Here is an 18478-nt window from a genome sequence, read left to right as displayed (position 1 = left end):
GCGGTACGCGGTAACGGTCGGTATGTTGGCGTTACCGCGACGTCGGCGACGGGCGCCGGGGGGATGCCCGGCGTCGTCGCCGGGGGGATGGATCCGATCGTCTCGCTGTTGAGCGAGTTCGGGTGAGCGGCGGCGGCGGCGGCGGCGGCGGCGGCCGGGGGGAGGACGCCGGCGGCGGCGAAAGACGACTGATGACGACATAGGGACGTTTGTTCGCATCCACGGGGGATGAACGCAGAGGACGAGAAGAAGACTGACGTAGCAGCTCGCGTGACCCGACGAGTGTCAATCCAAAGGAACGACACGACGACGACGTACAGAGCGAGGGAAGTCCGACGCGCGCGCGACGACGACGACGACGACGACGACGACTCGGCTATCGGCGGCGTCTGCGTTTCTATCCGCGACCTAAAACAATCTATCTCCCCGCCCGCTACTCCGTCTTCGCGCTCGCGCCCCGCCGCTTCCTCCTCACCCCCACCCCCCGCTGATTCAACACCGCGGGCTTCATCGCGAGATACGTGAGCAACCCCCCGAGCATGCTGACGTTCTTCCAGAACATCACGACTTCGACCTCGTACGCCGCGGACGCCGCCGCCGACGCGTCGTCGTCGCCGTCGCGCGCCATCGTCCAGTACGGGTGCATCACCGGCGTCACGACGATCGTGAACGCGGCGAGCATCTTCGCGCCGACGCTCACGTCCGCGATGAACAGCACCGCGCCCACGAGCTCCATCGCGGTCGCGACGGAGAGGTACTGCGCGTCCGAGAGCGGGAGCACCGAGTCGCAGTCGAGCCCCGAACGCGCGCGGATCGCTTCTTTCGCCGCGAGGAGGCGCGGCGCGAGCGTCGCGAGCGTCGCGCCGGCGTCGTCGTGCGCGATCGCGTGGAGCTTGTTCAGCGCGGAGACGAGGAACACGAAGGCGAGGAGGAACCGCGCGGCGAACGCGGAGGCGAACATCGCGGACGCGACGACGCGACGCGACGCGGCGAGGAGTGGCCGCGTCGAATGGGTCTCGGTGTCGTCCTCTGTTCCGTATTTTGGCGGGAGCGGTCGGTTCCGCGTGAGCACTCGCACCGATATTTCCGTCCTTTCGTTGATCTTTTCGGTATCCACGCGCGGCACTGCTTCGCGCGCGCTGCTTCACGGCGAACGTGAACTGCTTCACGCGTTCCTCCTCGAAATCGAGAACGGTGCGTCGTCCGTCGCGCCCGCGTCCGCGCCCGCGCTCGCGCGCGTCGGCGCGTCGCGGCGTCTTCCGCGCGCCTCCGGGGAACGAAATGTCGCATCTTCCCATCTCGCTGACACTTGTCCCCTTTTTCCAGGTCCGTCCTCGTCCGCGCCCTCTCGAGAGACGCCGCGCGATCGCATCGCGTCTCGCGGCCTCCCCGCGAGATGAAAGTCATCTTCCTCGACGTCGACGGCGTCCTCGCGACGCGCCGGTGCGTCCCTCGCCTCGATCCCGTCGCGTCGTCCCGAGGCTTCGACGTCGAGATGAGATCTTCCCTATTTCGCCACTTCGTTTCCGTCCATCGAACGCGCCGCTTCGTCTCGCTCGCTTCTCCCCGACGCGTCGAGGACGGCCCGTCCTGACGTCGCCATCGTCCCTCCGTCGTCCGCGCCGCAGATCCAACGCGTGCGAGCCGCGCTTGCTGGATAACCTCCGCGCGCTGGTCGAGCGCGCGGACGCGCGCGTCGTCCTCGCGTCCGACGCGCGGCGAGATCGCGAGAGCTACGAGACCGTCGCGTCGCAGCTGAGCGCGCGAGGCGTGCGGTTTTCCTCGTTCGCGTCGAAGTCTTTTCCGGCGAACGACGCGTCCGCGGAGGCCTCCTCGCGTCGCTGGCGCGCGGTCCAGATCCTCTCGTGGGTCCAAGACCACAACGACTGGATCGCGAACGGCGGATTCGACGTAACGGAAGCGGTCGAGGCGTTCGTGGCGATCGACGCGGACGCGCTCGTGACGCGCGCGGGCGGCGCCGGGCTCGTCGGGAAATTCGTCATGACGCACGCGCGCGAAGGGTTGACGGTGGCCGCGATGGAGGCCGCGTTAGCGTGCTTGAACGCGACGCAGGTCATCCCGAGGACGCTCGTCGATCCGAGCGTTCGAGCGGCCGCGGAGAGAGAAGGAGGGGGAGGCGTCGGGCGCGGTGGGGGGTGGACGAGCGACGACGAGGAGGAGGACGACGACGAGGAGGACGACGGCGGCGCGGCGGTGAAAGATTTCGACGGGGACGCCGGCGAAGAAGTCGTGTACGGCTCGCGTCTGCACACGCCCCCGGTCGTCGCGAAGTGGAGAGGCAAAGCGATGACGATCGCGATCCCGCGGAGCAGCGGCCTCGCGAGCGGCGTCGTATCGCCGGTGACCCCTCGAGGGCTGCGCGCCGCGTTGGGGTTGTCGCCGTCGCCGTCGCCGTCGCCGTCCTCGCCGTCGTCGCCGTCGTCGTCGCCGTCGCTGTCGCTGTCGTCGCCATCGCCATCGCCGTCGCCGTCACCGTCGCGCCGCCCGGGCCGCGCTTCGTCGCCGCCGTCGTCATCCTCCTCCGCGTCGTCGTCGTCCGTCTGCGCGATGGACGAGGACGACGCGCCGCTCTCCGCGCGCGGATCTCGCGCGGCCATCTCCCCGCGCGTCACCGGGCGACGCAGCGGCGGCGTCGGCGCCCCGCCCCCTCCGGAGCGGCGCGCGAGTAAAGGCCCGTCGCGGCTGTCTCACGCGGCGGCGAAGCACCCGCACCCGCGCCCGCACCCACACCCGGCGTCCGTCGCCGCCGTCGCGGTCGCCGCCGCGAGCGAGCTGGATTTCGGGAGCGCGTGGCCGATCGCCGCGCGCGGCCGCGCCGCCGTCGTCGACGCCGTCGTGACCGTGCGCGGGTTCGGGGACGGCGACGGGGCGGCGAGGCATAACATGCGATACGGGGAGGCACTCGGAGGGTGCGAGAGCGCGCGGGTGGGCGGGGAGGATTACGGACGACCGCCGCCGACGCGCGCGGGTTCGCGGTACGGTCCGCTGTGATGTGATGTGCGTGATGCGCGCGTGAACTTCGCTTCATGATATCGGAACGCGTCGTCGTCGTCTGCTTATTTCATTTATCTCTCCGCGCCCTCGATCTCGTCTCGCACACCGCGCGACGCGGGAGGGATAAAAAGTATGTACAGTACAGAACCTCCCCGTCCAGGGACGCGTCGTCGCGCGAGTAATCTCCCCAATCCAACCCATCATCAAATCATTCGCATCGCATCGCATCGTATCGATCGCATTCTTCTTCGAGAATACAGCGCGCGCGGCGCGACGGGCGCTCACCCGCGCTTGGCGCGCCTCTTCGACGGCGACTTGATCGGCTCCTCCTCCTCCTCCTCCTCCTTCTCCTCTTCCGCCTCCTCCTCCTCGTCGTCCGGCTGAATCTCGTCCGTCTTCTTCGCCTTACCGACAGCCTTCTTGCTCGGCTTCTTCGCCGAGGCGGCGGTCTTCTTACCGCCCTTCTTCGCGTCCGCGGCGGCGGCCTCGCCCTTGGGCATGACGAGCGTCGCGATGAGCGCGAAGGTCGCGACGGCGACCAGCGTCAAAAACGCGTACAGAGCCACGGCGGAGTCGGCGAGGTAATCCACGACCGGGCGGCCGAGGTCGGCCACCTTGTCCGGCAGCTTGTCCAGCGCGGAGTACATCGCGTCGGTCACCTTGGACGCGAACCCCGGACCTTTCAGCGCCTCCGCCGCCTCCTCTTCCTTCCTCGCCTTGGCCTTGGCCTCCTCCTCCGCTTTCGCGACGGCGGCGATGAAGTCCATCTTCGGTTTCCACGCGTTCGCGCGGAGCTCTCCCGCGGCGACGTCGTCGCCCGCGACGAGGACGTTGTCCACGACGAGCCCGGACGTCATCGTCCAAATCTCGAGGCCGACGCCGCCGATCTGACCGATGCTCTTGAGCGGGGTCTCGTCGTTGAAGTACTTCGGGTTCGGAATCTTCCGCGGCTTCCACACCCCCTTGTACTCCGGGTTGTCGATCATCGGCGGGTACCACTTGCCCTTGTAGTCCGGGTTCGAGATCTTCGGCGGCGTCCACTCGCCGCAGCCCGCGTCCTCGCCCTCGCACTTCGGGTTCGGCACGATCGGGGCTTCCCAGTCGCCGTCCTCCTCTTCGTCCCAATCCTCCGGAACGGTCGCGTCCGGGTCCGGCACCTCGAGGGGCTCGTCGTCGAGCCACCCGATGGGCTTCGCCGCGTCCGGGTCCGGGATCATCGCCGGCGCGTCCTCGTCCCAGTCTTCCGGCTTGGACTGCGCGGGATCCGGGATCTGCGCCTCGTCGACCCAGTCCGCGGGCTTCTCGTCCGCGTCGTCGTCGATTTCCTCGGGGGGGTTAAACGACGGCTCGAAATCTTCAAAGAGCGAGCCGGACTTCTTGACCTCGTCGTCCACGAGCACCTCGTACGTGTTGTCCTTCTTCACGGACAGCGTGTACACGTGCGGGACGGAGTCCACGGTGAGGCTCGGCGGGTCGATCAGGTGCTTCTCCTCGATCGAGCCGTCCAGCGGATTCGCGTGCCGGATGATGACGTGGATCTTGTTCGTGTTTCCGCACTTGTCCGGGCCGAACATCACGACGTACGGCGTGTCGCCGTCGAGCTTCTCCGGGGAGAAGTCGTCCGACGCGGTCGTGAACTTGAGGTACGCGCCGCCGCACTCGAGGCCGTCCTCGAGGGTCGCCTCGTACTGCAGCGTGAGGCCTTCGGAGGGGTCGAAGGGCGCGGCCAACGCGGCGGCGGCGCCGTAGTGACGCGCGGGCGCGTCCACGTACAAGCCCTGGTCCTCCGTGTGCTTCGCGGTCTTCACCGTGGTCTTGCCTGCGATTAGCGGTCGTTCGGGCGGGCGGGGGGGTGAGGACGCGCGGGCGGTCGGAAGAGAGGCTTCTTCGGGGCCCACGAGTCGATCGATCAGATCGTTCTGAAGCGTAGACTAAATAAAAGCGCGCGATCGCGTCGCGAGAGGGACGAACGACGACGGATCGATCGGACGCGGGGACGACGCGCGAGATCGCGATCGCGCGCGCGCGCCGCGCTGCGCCGCCCCCCCTCGCGACGATCTGTCGCGCGCTCGCGCGACGAACGAACGAACGCGATGCGGCGGGGGTCGGTGGAGCGGTGGAGCGGGAGGCGCGCGATCGCGATCGCGTCGTCGCCGCGGCGGCTCGAGGCGCCGGCGCCGCTTTTCGCCGATCGTTTTTCTTCCTGCCGCGCACCGTTGTACTTGTCGTCGGTCGCGTCTTTCCACGCGCCCTTCCCGGAGGAGAACGTCTCGAGGAACGCGACGTCGCCCGTGACCGAGGGCTCGGCGAACGGGTGGACCTCCGCCGCGGAGGCGACGGACGCGCCGAGCGCGAGCCCGGCGAGGACGAGAGACGAGACGCGCATTGTTGAGTGGGGGGCCGGCGGTCGGCTTCCATCGCGTCATTCCGTCGCCGTGCGGCGACGCGATTGGTCGCGCGCGTTTTCGTACGCGCGTCAGTCTGAACGAGCATAAAACTACGTACACTACTACGCGTACGGCTGCAGCGCGCAGCTGCAGCTGTCGCCAACCGTCGACGTCACCGCCGACGCCTCGTCACTCCTCTCCGCGCGCGCGTCGCCATGTCGAGCTCCTCCTTCGCGTCCTCCTCCTCCTCCTCCTCCTCGGCGCGCGCGTCGTCGACCTCGCGCGTCGCCGACGCGTCCGCGCTCCGCCGTCGCGCGTCGCCGGCGCGTCGTCGTCGCGGCGCGGCGACGACGCGATGCAAGGTGGGCGTCCGCGGTCCGTCGTCCAAGACGTCGGACGACACGCAGACCGCGGCGGCGGTGACGTCTCGACGCGCGCTGCTCGCGGGGAAGGCGCTCTTCACCGTCGGCGAGGCGTTCGTGTTCCCGTGGGCGACCGAGGGCGCGACGCGACCGAAGTATCTCGACGGCCCGGACCTCGCGCCGTTCTCCCCGGCGTGGCTTCAGTCCATCCTTTACGTCCCCACCGACCCCGACGCCAAGGGGCGCGCGAAGGCGGCGCTGACGCGCGGGGAGGCGCTCGCGTCCGAGGGGAAGCACGCGGACGCGATCGCGGCGTTCGAGAGCGTCTACGCGGTGGCGCCCACGGAGTACAAGATGTGCCAGCGCGCGGGCCTCGACATCGCGAAGTCGTACAAGGCCCAGAGCGTTAGACTCGGGGACGAGTTCGATAAGAAGGCGAACGACGCGAAGGGCGTGGTGTGGTGGTGGGGCCGCGGCACGCGGTGGCCGGGGTGGTACATCATCGCGTACCTCAGCGCGAGGAACGTGTATTTCACGGCGAGGGACGACGAGGTTGGCGCGTTCAGCGTCGCTGAGGCGTTGGGATTTCTCGTGCCCATCTGGTTTGGGTTGCTCTACGTCCTCGTGCAGTTTGGCATCCCCGACTATTAGTGAATATGCGTAGTATACGTAGTAACGACCACACGGCGGGCGGGCGTTATGATCATTGTATGTGTAGCAGTAGCGCGTAGAAAGAAAACAAGAAGAAAGCGGCGTCGGGTTGGAAGAATAGCATAAGTTAAATACCCTCGATGATTCGTCATTCGATCGCAAACCTCCCCTATCCCTTTAACCCCCCGACCGACCCGCGGCGCGGCGGTCTTCACGCGGTGGGAAACAACTTCTCCGGATCGCTCACGCCAAAGTCGTCGCTCTCGTCGCTGTCCGACCCCCCGAGCTCGTTCGTCTTCGCCTTCGACGTCGACGTCTTCTTCCCCTTCCCTTTCTTCGTCGGGCTCGGGCTCGTCCCCTCGACGCGCAGCGACGCCGCGAGCGACTCCGCGGTCGGCGGCTTCCCCGACGCGAGCACCGCCTCGAGCTCTCTCTCGAGCTCGTCGAACGCCTTGCTCCCCGGCGAACTCTTCGCGGACGTCGCCTTCGACGTCGTTCCGAACCCGGACCCGTCGCGCTTCAACACCGCTCTCCCCGTCGCCGTCTCCGCCATCGACGCGCGGACGTCAACGCCCGGCCTCAACTCGTTCACCTGCGGCGTAAACGTGCAGTCCGCCATCGTCTCCGCCTCGATCGAACGCGTCAGCGCGAGCATCCGCCGCTTCCGCTCCTCGCCCTCCCGCTGAAGCTTCTCCGCGATGGACACGTCCGCGGCGAGGCCGAGCTTCTTCAGGCGCGCCGTCGCGAGCTTCTTCGTGCGCTCCGCCGTCGCGACGGACATCATCTGGTCCGACCGCGCGCGCTCCACCACCTTCTCCGCGCGGACGCTTCGACCGTCGTACCGCGTGGACGGGACCAAGTACGCGCGTCGGCCGACGCGGTCGGAGGACACGACGCGGTCCATCGCGGCGACGAAGCGCGTCGCGTCCACGGGCTGGTCGGGACCGACGAGCTCGGAAGCCGCGGCGATATCGGCGATCATCTCGAGGACGTGGGGGTGCGTCTGGAGGCGTTTCGCGTCGTTCGCGTCGACGTCGTCGACGACGCCGAAGCCGTCCGTGGTCGGGGAGCCCGAGCCGGGGTCCTTCTTTTCGTCGTCCGCGTCCGCGTTCGCGTTCACGAGCGCTTCGAGGCGGGACGCGTCGATCTCGCGCAGGTATAAAACCCCCGAGTTGACGTCGTCCAAGCGTTTGAACATCTGACGGAACTTCCTGTGCTTCAGCTGCGTCACGAGCCGCGCGCTTCTGGCTTCCACCTTGACCTTGGCGTCCTCGCGAATCTTTTCGCCCTCGCGCATGCGAAGCAACTCCTTCTTGTCGTCGAACTCGTGCCTGTTCGCGTACAGCAAGTCGTGCACCGGGAGCTTCGCCGGATTCCGAGGGAAGTTGGGATCCCGCGCGGGCTTGTCCGCGTTCGGCGTGAACAGCGGCCCGTACAGCTCCGCGTGCAGGCGCTCGACGTGTTCCTCCGAGCGCTTCTTCGACGCGACGAGCCGCTCGACGACCGCCGCGTGGTTCACCTTTGGCGCGTGGAACCCGCTCGCGCCGCCGTCGGATCCCGCGACGGTCCACGGCGGAAGCGAACCGTTGAGAGACGGCTCCCCGCGCGGGGTCCACCCGCTCAGCGACGCGCTGCCGTCGCCGCTCTGCGCGTCCGTCGGGTGCGGGGGAAGGCGATGCGCGTTAGGGTGAAACGTGTGATCCGCGGGGATCCACGACTCGAACTCCTCTCGGCGCATCGCGCGTCTCCCGGCGTCGTAGTACAGCTGTTCGTGGTGCGACAGCCCCTTCTCGCGTAAGTTCTCGACCCTCCCTTTCATCATCTGCTTCGAGACTTTCGAAATCTTCGGGCGGAACGTGCACTCCGCGAGATCGCGCTCTTCCATGTCGCGTTTGATCTGCGCGAGCTGCCTAAACTTCGCGTCGTGGTGCTCCGTGAGTCGCACCCACGGCGACTCCGTCCGCACGAGGCTCGCCGCGTACTCCGAGATCCTCGGCTTCGTCTGCATCTCCGCCGTCTCTTCGCGCTGCCTCTCTTCGTCCGCGAGTCGAGACTTCTCGCGCAAGTTCTCCGCGCGCATGAACGCCTCCGCGTAGAGCCTCTCGTTGTACGATCCATATTCCCCCGCGTTTCGGCCGCGCGCGAGCTCCCTCGAGTGCTTGCTCATCACCGTCCCCCGGGCTTTCCTCTCCTCCATCTCCTCCGCCGCGAGCTCCGCCTCTCTCTGCTTGACGTACTTATCCTTCTCCTCGCGCTGGCGCACCGCGTTCGCGTACAGTCGATCGAAGATTTGCCCATCGCCGCGGTTCTCGTCGTCGTCGAAGTGAAACTCGGGCTTCGGCGCGACGACGTCCCGCTTCTTGCGCGATCGCGCGCCCGGGCCGCCGCCCCAGATGCCCTTCTCCGGGTCCTTCTCCTCCGTCTTCTTCGGCTTATTCACGTGGTGCCTGAGCGGCTTCGAGTTCTCCAGGAACCACTTCTGCTGCTCCTCGCTGAGCTCCGACAGCGGTTTGACCTCCTTCGCGTCTCGCTCCCACCCCGAGAAGATCGTCTTGCGCAAGCCCGCGTTGGGGTCGCGTTGGGACGGCCGCTCCTTCCTCCCCGCGATCAGATTCTCGCTGCCGTCCGCGGCGGGGATGACGACGCGTCCGGTGATCCCGCGCTCGGCCATGTCTCTCGCTTGCCACAGCTTGACCGCGAGCGGGAGCGCGATCTGTCGGCCGAACGCGCGCGATTCGCAAAACGCGGCGGCGACAAGGAGCGGGTCCTCGCTCGCGGCGATCGTCACGCGCGCGATCTCGTCGTCGCCCACGTCGATCTCGACGACGCCGGTGGGGGCGACGCGGCGCGTGGACACGCGCGCTCGCGCCGTGTTGGGTCTGGAAACGTCGATCGCGGGCGGGGTGTGGGGCGGGGGGAGGTCCGATCGATCGTCAGCGAGGCGAAGGGTCGATTCTCCGCCGGCGGACGGGGTGGGAATTGAGGCGATTTCGGGGGTGTCAGGGAAGCGACGCGACGCGCGCGGGGTCGATCGCGGACGCACCGTCTCTTCGCGCTCGCGGTGGACGCCATGGTGTCGCGTAAGGCCATGACTCGCGCGTCAACCCGGTCGGGTCGTCGCGTCCTGGCGTCCCGCGCTCGCGACACTGCTCGAGCGCGCGAGGCAATTCACTCCTGCATTATTATTCAGGCCGAACCACCTTCTTTGTGACATCCGCAATTCGAGACCTAGAGATTGAAAGCAGCTCATGGGTCAGTCTCGAAAGGAGACATCGGACGTTGATCGACGGTCGATACACATGTTTCATCGATGGAACTGGACTCGCGTTCGAACACTCGATCGTTGGACGCGCGCGCGAAACGGCCACGCTGGACCGTCGCCGGCCGCGCCCACACGCGCCCGCCCGCGCTTCGCCCGCGCCTCGCCCGCCTCGTCCGCGCGCGCGCAGGGCGCGAATCACCGCCCGCGCTCGCTCGCGAAGACTCTCCTCGAGGCCTCTCGCGCCTCGCCCTTCGTCGATACCCGACGCGTCGTCGTCGTCGTCGTCGTCGTCGTCGTTCGTCGTTCGTCGCTGACATCGATCGATCGACCTGATCCGCGAGGACGGGCGCCTCGACGCCGCGCGCCATGAGCGACCTGGACTCGTACAGCGACGCGTCGCACGGGTCGCCGTACCTCACGACGCCGCCGCCGGCCGCGCGCGAATTCCACCGCGCGCGCCCGCGCGCGGACCCGTCCTCCCCCGGGGACGACTATCACAGCGCGAGAGCCGCGAACAGCGTCAACGAGAGCGCTGCTTCCACGGTCGCGGACGACGACGCCGGCGTCGCGAACGAGTGGGCGAGGCGCGTCCGATCGCTCTTCCCGACCGGCGAGCTCGAGCGCGGGCGGAAGGACGACGTCGCGCTCGCGGAGAACGCGATCGCGGCGATGCGCCCGGACGAGCCGCGCGCGCGCTTCGCCGGCGTCGAGGGCGGCGGCACCACGTGGGTCTGCGCCGTCGCGGAGGGCGATCCCGACGCGATCGTCGCGCGCGCCGAGTTTCCGACGACGACGCCGAGCGAGACGTTGGCGCGCGTGAAGAAGTGGCTGGACGCGAGGCACGAGGAGGCTCCATTCGACGGCCTCGGGATCGCGACGTTCGGGCCGCTGTGTCTGGACGTCGCGAGCTCGCGGTACGGGACCATCACGCACTCGCCCAAGCCGGGGTGGACGCGCGTGGACGTGTTGAAGCGGCTGTCGAGCGGTGCGCGCGCGGCGTCGCGATCGCGTCGCTCTCTCTCGACCGCACGTTTCGTATCGTTTCGTACATCCCGTCCACGTGTCGAGGATACGACCAATCATAACTGACACGTGTCATCTCTTGTCCAATCGCGACGTTCAGGGTTCGACTGCCCCGTCGCAATCGACACCGACGTCAACGCGCCCGCGGCGTCGGAGCTCGCCGACCTCAAACGCGACGCCATCGAAGCCGCGGACGGCGACTTCACCGCCGCCGACGCGATGCAAAACCTCGCGTACGTCACCGTCGGCACCGGCGTCGGCGTCGGGATCATCGTCGGCGGCGAGCCCGTGCACGGTCTCGTGCACCCGGAAGCCGGCCACGCGAGAGTCGCGCGGTTTCCCGGCGACGGCGAAAAGGGCGCGCCCGGCGCCTTCGTCGGCGCGTGCCCGTACCACGAGGACTGCGTCGAGGGGATGTGCTCCGCCGCCGCGGTCGCGAAGCGATGCGGCGTCGCCGTGAGCGAGCTCTCGAACGTCGCGGACGACGACGACGCGTGGGACGCGACCGCGCACTACGTCGCGGGGCTGTGCGCGAACCTCATCCTGACGACGTCGCCGCAGGCGCGTCCCATACACTGGTCCCCATACGTCGGCGTGGTGAACGCCGATCCTTAAGGACTTTGCCCTGCGTCTCTCTCCGCCCACCCCTCGCTTTCAATCCCGACACACCTCGACGCCTTTCAACTTCAACTGACGCCTTTCAACTCCACCCCGTCGCCGCAGAGAATCGTCCTCGGCGGGGGCGTGCTGCAACGACGCGCGCTCGTCTCGAAGATTCGCGTCCACGTCAAGGCGCAGCTCGGCGGGTACGTGAAGCACGACATGGTGAACACGCGCGCGGGGCTCAGGGAGCTGATCGTGAGCAGCAGGAGAGGGAACGACGCCGGGGTGGTGGGGGCGTTGACGTTGGCGAAGGGGGCGGCGGAGAAGGCGCGCGGACGCGGCGGCGGCGGCGGCGGCGCGGCGGCGGCGGCGGCGCGCCGCGGGAACGGAGGACGGCGGAAGGGGTGGCGCGCGCACCTCGCGCACTTCCTCGTGGGGACCGTCTGCGCGCTCGTCGGCGCGAAGTTTGGGGTCCGGAGAGAAGAGCGGAAGGTGGACGCGAGCGTCGGCGTCGCGAGCGCGGAGGCGGCGGCGGAGGAGGAGGACGCCTCGGAGGCGTCCGAGTCTGATGAAGTGTAAGTTGTTAGACTTGACGCGCGGGACGATGATGATGTCACGTCACGCGAATCGTCGCACCGATCGATCGCACTCTCCTTCGCGCGTCCCTCGCGCGATCGATCGACGAAACGCTCGCACCTCGAACACCGTCGCGATGCCCCGCATCCGCGCGCTCCTCCTCGCCGTCCTCTCCTTCGCGCTCGCGTCCGTCGCGATCGCGGGGACGACCCCCGAAGGCCGCGCGTACTTGGAAGCGAACAAGCTGAAAGACGGCGTGATCGAGACCGCGTCCGGGTTGCAGTACCGCGTCCTCGTGGAGGGCGCTCCCGGGGCGCCGTCGCCCAAGGCGAACACGCCGTGCTCGTGCCACTACCGCGGCACCACGATCGACGGGAAGGAGTTCGACTCGTCGTACTCGCGCGGGAAGCCGACGACGTTCGCGCCGAACCAGGTCATCGCGGGCTGGACGGAGGCGATGCAACTCATGACGGAGGGCGCGAAGTGGGAGCTCACGATCCCGAGCGAGATCGCGTACGGGGACCGGCAGATGGGCGCGGACATCACCCCGGGCGCGGTCCTCGTGTTCACGCTCGAGATTCTCAAGGTTGGCGTGTGATCTGATGAGCGCGGAAGATCGGATCCGTCGTTCGACGCGTCGCGTCGATCGGTCCGATCTCTCGGGGAATCGAATTGAATTGAATGTACTCGTGTCGCCAGGCGACCTCGAGGCGAGCGGCTTGAGATATCTTGACAATGCATATGATAAAAAGTAAACATAAGCTCTAAGGACGATGTTTATACAGTTCAACAAGACGTGGGCAAAGGCCCCGCGGGGAGCGAGCGACGTGACGTCGCGCCCTGGCGTGTCCCGCGCCCGTTTCTACTTCGACCGAATCGATCGTCAGACTCTTCTTCGTCGTCTCATCAGCGAAACTTGGGTTTGTCCTCCTTCGTCATCATCGCGAGGAACTCGTCGTAATCCACCCGCCCGTCGTTGTTCTTATCCACCTCATCCAAGAAGTTCGTCGCGTCCACGTCCACGTTGTTCTCTTTGATGACTTTCTTGAGCTCGTCCACGGTGATGTATCCGCTGTTGTCCGTGTCAAAGTAGGCGAACGCGCGCGCGATGTTTTCTTCGCTGTTGAACTTCGCCGCGCTGAGCGTGGACGCGATGAACTCCTGGTAGTCAATCTCCCCGGACGCGTCGACGTCGATCGTGTTCAGAAGCTGCTGCACCTCCGCCGCGGTGGTGGACGTCCCCTTCTTCGCGAGGCCCTTTTGGAACTCCTTGATCGTCACCGTGCCGCTGCCGTCCTCGTCGAAGGACTGGAACAGCTCCTTCAACCCCAAGATCTCCTCCTTCGTCATCGTCCGCGCCATCGCCATCAGCCCGAGCTTCTTGAACTTGTTCATCGCGCTGAAGTTCTTCATTCGCGACAGAACCTCGTCCTCGATCTTCGTCGCCGGCGCGTCGCCGTCTTCGCGGACCCACGGGTGGTTCAGAACCTCCTCCGCCGTGAGACGATCTTTCGGCTTCTTCATGAGCATCTTTCGGATGAGATCCTTCGCGCTCGCGCTGATCTTCGGCCACCGCGACGCGGCGAGGTCGTACTTGCACGCGAGGATCATATCCTGGATGCCCTTGTCCGTGTCCGCGATGAACGGCGGGCCGCCGGAGAGGAGGATGTATAAGATCACGCCGCAGGCCCAGATGTCCACGCCCGCGTCGTACTTTTTGTTGAAAATTTCGGGAGCCATGTAAAACGCGGAGCCGCAGAAGATGTCCATCGGGGGCTGACCCGGTTCCCAGTACGCGCTCAGACCAAAGTCGATCGCCATGATCGGCGCGTCGTAATCCTTCGTCTTCAGCACAAAATTCTCCGGTTTCAGATCCCTGTGCACGACGCCGAGCGAGTGCCAGTACTGACACGACTTGATCATCGTTCGAAACACCGCCGCCGCATCCTGCTCCGTGTAGTTCCCGCGCTCGACGATCCTATCGAACAGCTCCCCGCCGGTGCACAAGTCCATGACGATGTAAATGTGCTTGCTCCCTTCGAACGCCTGGACCAGGCCGACGATGTTCGGGTGCCCGCTGAGGTGATGCAAGACGCTGATCTCTCTTCTCACGTCGTCGATCTCATCCTTCGAGATGAGCTTGCGCTTGCTGATGGACTTGCACGCGTATTTCTTCCCCGTCACCTTGTGCGACACCAAGAACGTCGTTCCGTACGCGCCCTTGCCGAGTTCCTGTGAATTGACGACGACGAGGGGCGGGGGAGCGTCAGAGCGCGCGGGTCGGGGGTGCGTCGGAATTAATGCGCCCGATTCGTCGACGAGCGAAGGGTCGGATAGGTCGACGCACGTTGTGGAACTTGTAATGCTCGTTGATGTCCTCCGTCTCGCGCCCGAGGACGCTTCCCTGGCGGGTGAATGTCCCCTTTGCATTCGGAATTGGCTTCGGGCCGACGGGGCCGTCCTTGGCGGCGCCGACGCGCTTGTTTGGATCCTGCGGGCGCGATCGCGGGGTGGAAGGAGGAAATGACGCGGGTCAATTTTGACAATTCGGGCGCGGGCGGTGGCGGCGACGCGCGGGAACGGGACGATCGCGACGACGACGAGCGCGGACGCACCGGTTTAGAGCCTGCGCACCCCATCCCGCGTGAGTCAAACGACGACGCGACTCGTTGAGTGCGACCGAGGTTCTGAGGAACGAGGCAGCCGCGCGCGAAATCAAGTTCACGATTTCGTGGTCATCGCGCGACGTTCGACCGATCACGTTCGACCGGGAAGGGCCTTGCCCTGGGGCGGGGAATATCTCGCTCACAGTTGAACTTGTGTTTTCACGTGCGCTACTCACGTTCACGCGGACTCCTCCCCGCTCGCGTCGACGCCCTCCTCCTCCTCCTCCTCCTCCTCCTCGCTACCGCTCTCCTCGCCGCCGTCGGATGCGGACGCGTTCTCGTTCACCTCGTCGCCGTCGCCGTCGCCGTCGCCGTCGCCGTCGCCGTCGCCCGCGAGCGGCGGCGGCGGTCGTCCCGCCGCCGCCGCCGCCGCCAGCGCCTCCAACCTCGCGCACTTCCCCTCGAGCTCCTCGATCGTGTGACGATAAAACATCACGCTCTTCTCCGGGACGCACTTGCACTCTCGCACGCACCGCAGGCAATACAGCCTCTTGGGCTTGCACTCGCACCGAACGCCGGCCCAGTGGAGATCCGCCCGGCACGCTGCGCAATCCTTCTCGAACAAATCCGGCGCGTCGTCGTCCTCCGCGGCTCTCATCCGCACCCGTTTCCCGACCCGGGGCCCGCCGCCGCCCGCGATTGGAATTTGACCCCCCGTCGCGGTCGCGTCAACGAACGTAGCCTCGCGCCGGGCTTTCTCCACCTCGACGCGCTCGCGCATCACGGACGCGATGGTCGCGCACGCGCCGCTCTGCGACGGGTGCTCCGCGCCGTCGCACAACGTCGCCAACAGCTGGTCGTGCGCCACGGACTGGTACCGCTTATCCCGCGCGTACTGCTCCGTCGCGACCGCGCCGAACGGGAGCCAATCGACGGGGGCGAAGTTAACCGCCTCCGCGCAGTTGAAGCCGGTGTTGAATCCGGCGTGGTACGCGTACGGGAACGTGATGATGTACGACCGCGGATGCTGCTCCGCTCGGTACACGGGAATGCCCTCGTCGCGTAAAACCTTCGGGGAGAGGATCGTCACGAGCGAGTGAAGCAAATCCGGCTGCGCTTCGAACAGGTGCGGCAAACGCCGTCGCATGACTTCCTCGAACTTCGCGCTGTACGACGCCGGGATGCTGTACCACACCTTCGGGTCGCCGAAGTGGTGGTAATTCACGCTGTAGAAGTGATGATCTTCGACGTGCCAACAAAACGTGCTGAGCGTCATGCCAAAGTAGAGCCACGGCACGGTGATCCCAGTGGTCGCCTCGACGTGCTTTAAACACGAGGACGGGTTGTACGGCATGTTGCACACGTTCCACGGCGACGTCGCGTACTTCTTCTGCCCCGGGTTGTCCGCGCACTCGTCCGTTTTCGAGGTGAATCCGCTGCCAACCTCCGCGGTGGCGATGTCGGCGCCGTAAATCACCTCCACGGACCGTCCGCACGGGCTCTCCACCAGCCGCCAAAACTCGCCTTCGAGGTCGCGCACGGAAACGTCCACGGGTCGACCGTTTTTGCTGAAATATTTCCGCTTGAAGTAGTCCGAGTACCGCTCCAGGGTAGACACCGTGTGCCGTTCGCCGGGGATGAAACCGTACTGCGCGAGGATCTTCGTCGCCTCCTCGACGTCCTCCGCGGAGGGCGGCTTCTTCTTGTGCGACCTACCTTTTTTGTGCGACCCCCGCTTCGCCGCGTCCATCGTCGTCGCCGCGCCGTTGCTCGCCGCGAGGTCGCCGGCGCTCGTCGTGACCGGGAGACCACCATCGCCGCCTTCTGACACGGGGAGAGGCGCCGCGAGAGGCGTGGGCGAGCACTCCTTGGAGCCGTCGTCCTCGCCCGTCGCGTCCGCGTTCGGAGGCGTGTCCGGAGCCGGCGCTCGAGCGGGCGCGGCGTCAACCGCGCCCCCGCCGCCGCCGCCGCCGCCGCCCATCCTCCCGCCGCCGCCTCCGCCCATCCTCCCGCCGCCGCCGCCGTTTCCGTTTCCGTTCAAGAACCCAAGAGGGGGCATGCTCAACCCCGCAGCCTCGAGCGCCTCTTTCGCTTTCGCCGCGTTCTCCCGCGCGCGCGACGACGGCCCCGCCGGGCGATTCTGCAGCTCGTTCACCGCCTGCACGCGCGTTCGAAACCGCAAGTCGTCGATCCCCGGCAGCCGAAACTCCGGGCGCCACGACTCCGGGGCGACGATGTTACACACGCCGTACTTTTCCGCCTCCGGACGTATCGAGTTGATGTACTCCAGCGGATCTTTCGCCCACTGCTCCTCCGTCGGGTAGTACACCGGCACGGACGGGACGTCGTAGTGCAACGCGTCTTCGGGCGCGAACGCGGTTCGCACCGGCGGGCCTTTCAAGCACTCGAAGCACCCCGCGCGGTCGTAGTCGCACTCGTGGCATCCGAACACCGGGACGCCGCGGATGTTATCCAGCGGCGGCTCAAACTTTTGCGTCGGCTCCGGCGGCGGCGGCGGCAGCGTCGGCTCCGGAGCTTTCGCCGGCGCCGCCTCCGCCGCCGCCTCCGACGGCGGCGCGTTTTTTTTCGACCGGCCCCGCAGCGTCGACGCCTCCGGCGCGAGATCGCACCCGTCCTCGCGCTTCTCGCCGCCGCCGCCGCCCTCGCCGTCCCTCGCATCATCTCCATCGCCGCCGCCGCCGCCGCCGCCGACGTCCTCGCCCCTCGCCGCCGCCGCCCTGCGCTTCTCCTCGCGCTCCTTCTCCTGCTTCGCGCGGTCCTCCTCCTGAGGGCCGTTCCACACGAAGCGACGTCGGGGTGGAGTTGAAAGGCGTCAGTTGGAGTTGAAAGGCGTCGAGGTGTGTCGGGATTGAAACCGTGGTGTGGGCGGAGAGATGCGCCGGGAAAAGTCCTTAAGGATCGGCGTTCACCACGCCGACGCGGTCGTATGGGAACCAGTGCGGGAACGCACCCTCCACCGCGCGATCATCGCCTCCTCGGCGCGAAGCTTCTCCGCCGCGATCGCCGCGCGCTTCGCCGCCTTCTCCTCCGCGGCGCGCTCCTCGTCGTCGAAGAACCCCTTGACGGCGCGCTTGCCGGTGAGGATGTCGCGCGCGGAGAGCGCCGCCGCGCGCGCGGAGCGCTTCCCTGAGCTCCCCGGCGTCGTCGTCGTCGCGGCGGCGTCCAGCAGCGATTCTGATTCTTCGCGCGAGCGCTTCGGCGCGGTCGCCGGCGCGTCGTCGGTCGCGTCGGTCGTCGCGACGACGGTTCTCGCGCCATCGACCGCCGCTTCCGCTTTCGCGCGCGTCTCGAGATCCATCGGCGACGCGTCATCCACGACGAGTTTTACCGTGAACGGCGACGCCATGACACGCGAGAGCGGCCGCCTGGGAGGGAGGGAGGACGGACGGAGAGGGAGGAGGACGGCGTCAGCGCGGCGCGCGCGCGGCGCGGAAAACGAGCACCCCGCTCCCGCGAGGAGGGGGCGACGGAAATTGTCCCGACGCGACGCCCGCGCGTCGATCGCTCGCGCGCATCTCGAGGGTTCGAGCGCCGTGCTCTTCGATCGAATAATTCGACCCCCGCCTCAGGAAGCGGACGCGCGCTCGAGCGCGGCGCGAGGGGACGAGACGACGACGCCGCGGGCGTAAACACGGACTCCCCCCGCGCGGGGACGACGGATTCGCCGTAAAATGTGTCGCGCGAGGGCGCCGGCTCGGTAAAGGCGACGTACCGCGCGCCCCGACGTTCGCAGGTGCCGTTCAACCGCGCGGAACGATCACGCGCGGGGTTTATGGAATACCTCGCGCGACGGAGGCGTCTCCCGTCCTCCCCGCGCGCGTCTCGGTGCGCCGGACGATGCGGCAGCGCTCGCGTCCGGGAGAGGAGAGAGCTCGTCCAGGTCGCACGTCACTCGCCGCGGCAAAAATCTCAGGTAACCTATGGAACCTTATGGAGAGGCCCAACTTCTACTGTAAAAAATGAGTCATTGTC

The 18478-nt window shown here is 67.2% G+C and overlaps 9 protein-coding genes across 9 annotated transcripts; 4 read left to right on the top strand and 5 right to left on the bottom strand.

Moving 5' to 3' along the window:
• Positions 1-433: 433 nt before the first annotated feature.
• On the bottom strand, positions 434-961 carry MICPUCDRAFT_38244 (uncharacterized protein; the record flags this gene model as incomplete). Its single annotated transcript, XM_003055213.1, has 1 exon — positions 434-961. One exon carries the CDS (start codon positions 959-961, stop codon positions 434-436), a length of 528 nt encoding a protein of 175 aa, XP_003055259.1.
• Positions 962-1281: 320 nt separating this feature from the next.
• On the top strand, positions 1282-3012 carry MICPUCDRAFT_50826 (uncharacterized protein; the record flags this gene model as incomplete). Its single annotated transcript, XM_003055733.1, has 1 exon — positions 1282-3012. The coding sequence occupies one exon, from the start codon at positions 1282-1284 to the stop codon at positions 3010-3012; it is 1731 nt and encodes a 576-aa protein (XP_003055779.1).
• Positions 3013-3728: 716 nt separating this feature from the next.
• MICPUCDRAFT_2468 (uncharacterized protein) lies at positions 3729-4802 on the bottom strand (the record flags this gene model as incomplete). Its single annotated transcript, XM_003055212.1, has 1 exon — positions 3729-4802. A coding segment is annotated over one exon (1074 nt), but the record flags the coding sequence as incomplete, so codon positions are not given.
• Positions 4803-5617: 815 nt separating this feature from the next.
• MICPUCDRAFT_38241 (uncharacterized protein) lies at positions 5618-6415 on the top strand (the record flags this gene model as incomplete). The annotated part of the gene is made up of 1 exon (XM_003055732.1): positions 5618-6415. One exon carries the CDS (start codon positions 5618-5620, stop codon positions 6413-6415), a length of 798 nt encoding a protein of 265 aa, XP_003055778.1.
• A 111-nt stretch (positions 6416-6526) lies between these two features.
• Positions 6527-9552, bottom strand: MICPUCDRAFT_46427 (uncharacterized protein). Its single transcript, XM_003055211.1, has 2 exons — positions 9459-9552; positions 6527-9294 (listed from the first exon to the last, which is right to left on the bottom strand). Exons 1-2 carry the CDS (start codon positions 9503-9505, stop codon positions 6627-6629), a joined length of 2715 nt encoding a protein of 904 aa, XP_003055257.1. The 5' UTR covers positions 9506-9552; the 3' UTR covers positions 6527-6626.
• Positions 9553-9818: 266 nt separating this feature from the next.
• On the top strand, positions 9819-11942 carry MICPUCDRAFT_46426 (uncharacterized protein). Its single transcript, XM_003055731.1, has 3 exons — positions 9819-10662; positions 10801-11261; positions 11424-11942. The coding sequence occupies exons 1-3, from the start codon at positions 10044-10046 to the stop codon at positions 11880-11882; spliced, it is 1539 nt and encodes a 512-aa protein (XP_003055777.1). The 5' UTR covers positions 9819-10043; the 3' UTR covers positions 11883-11942.
• A 157-nt stretch (positions 11943-12099) lies between these two features.
• MICPUCDRAFT_8507 (uncharacterized protein) lies at positions 12100-12468 on the top strand (the record flags this gene model as incomplete). Its single annotated transcript, XM_003055730.1, has 1 exon — positions 12100-12468. A coding segment is annotated over one exon (369 nt), but the record flags the coding sequence as incomplete, so codon positions are not given.
• Positions 12469-12785: 317 nt separating this feature from the next.
• MICPUCDRAFT_12286 (uncharacterized protein) lies at positions 12786-14379 on the bottom strand (the record flags this gene model as incomplete). The annotated part of the gene is made up of 2 exons (XM_003055210.1): positions 12786-14111; positions 14227-14379. Coding segments are annotated over 2 exons (1479 nt in total), but the record flags the coding sequence as incomplete, so codon positions are not given.
• Positions 14380-14915: 536 nt separating this feature from the next.
• MICPUCDRAFT_4455 (JmjN/JmjC protein) lies at positions 14916-16016 on the bottom strand (the record flags this gene model as incomplete). The annotated part of the gene is made up of 2 exons (XM_003055209.1): positions 14916-15136; positions 15197-16016. Coding segments are annotated over 2 exons (1041 nt in total), but the record flags the coding sequence as incomplete, so codon positions are not given.
• Between the last annotated feature and the right edge of the window lie 2462 nt (positions 16017-18478).

The sequence above is a fragment of the Micromonas pusilla genome (genome assembly GCF_000151265.4).
Source record: "Micromonas pusilla CCMP1545 genomic scaffold MICPUCscaffold_1, whole genome shotgun sequence".
NCBI classification, from domain to species: Eukaryota; Viridiplantae; Chlorophyta; class Mamiellophyceae; order Mamiellales; family Mamiellaceae; genus Micromonas; species Micromonas pusilla.
This window is presented reverse-complemented; position numbering and strand designations above follow the sequence as displayed.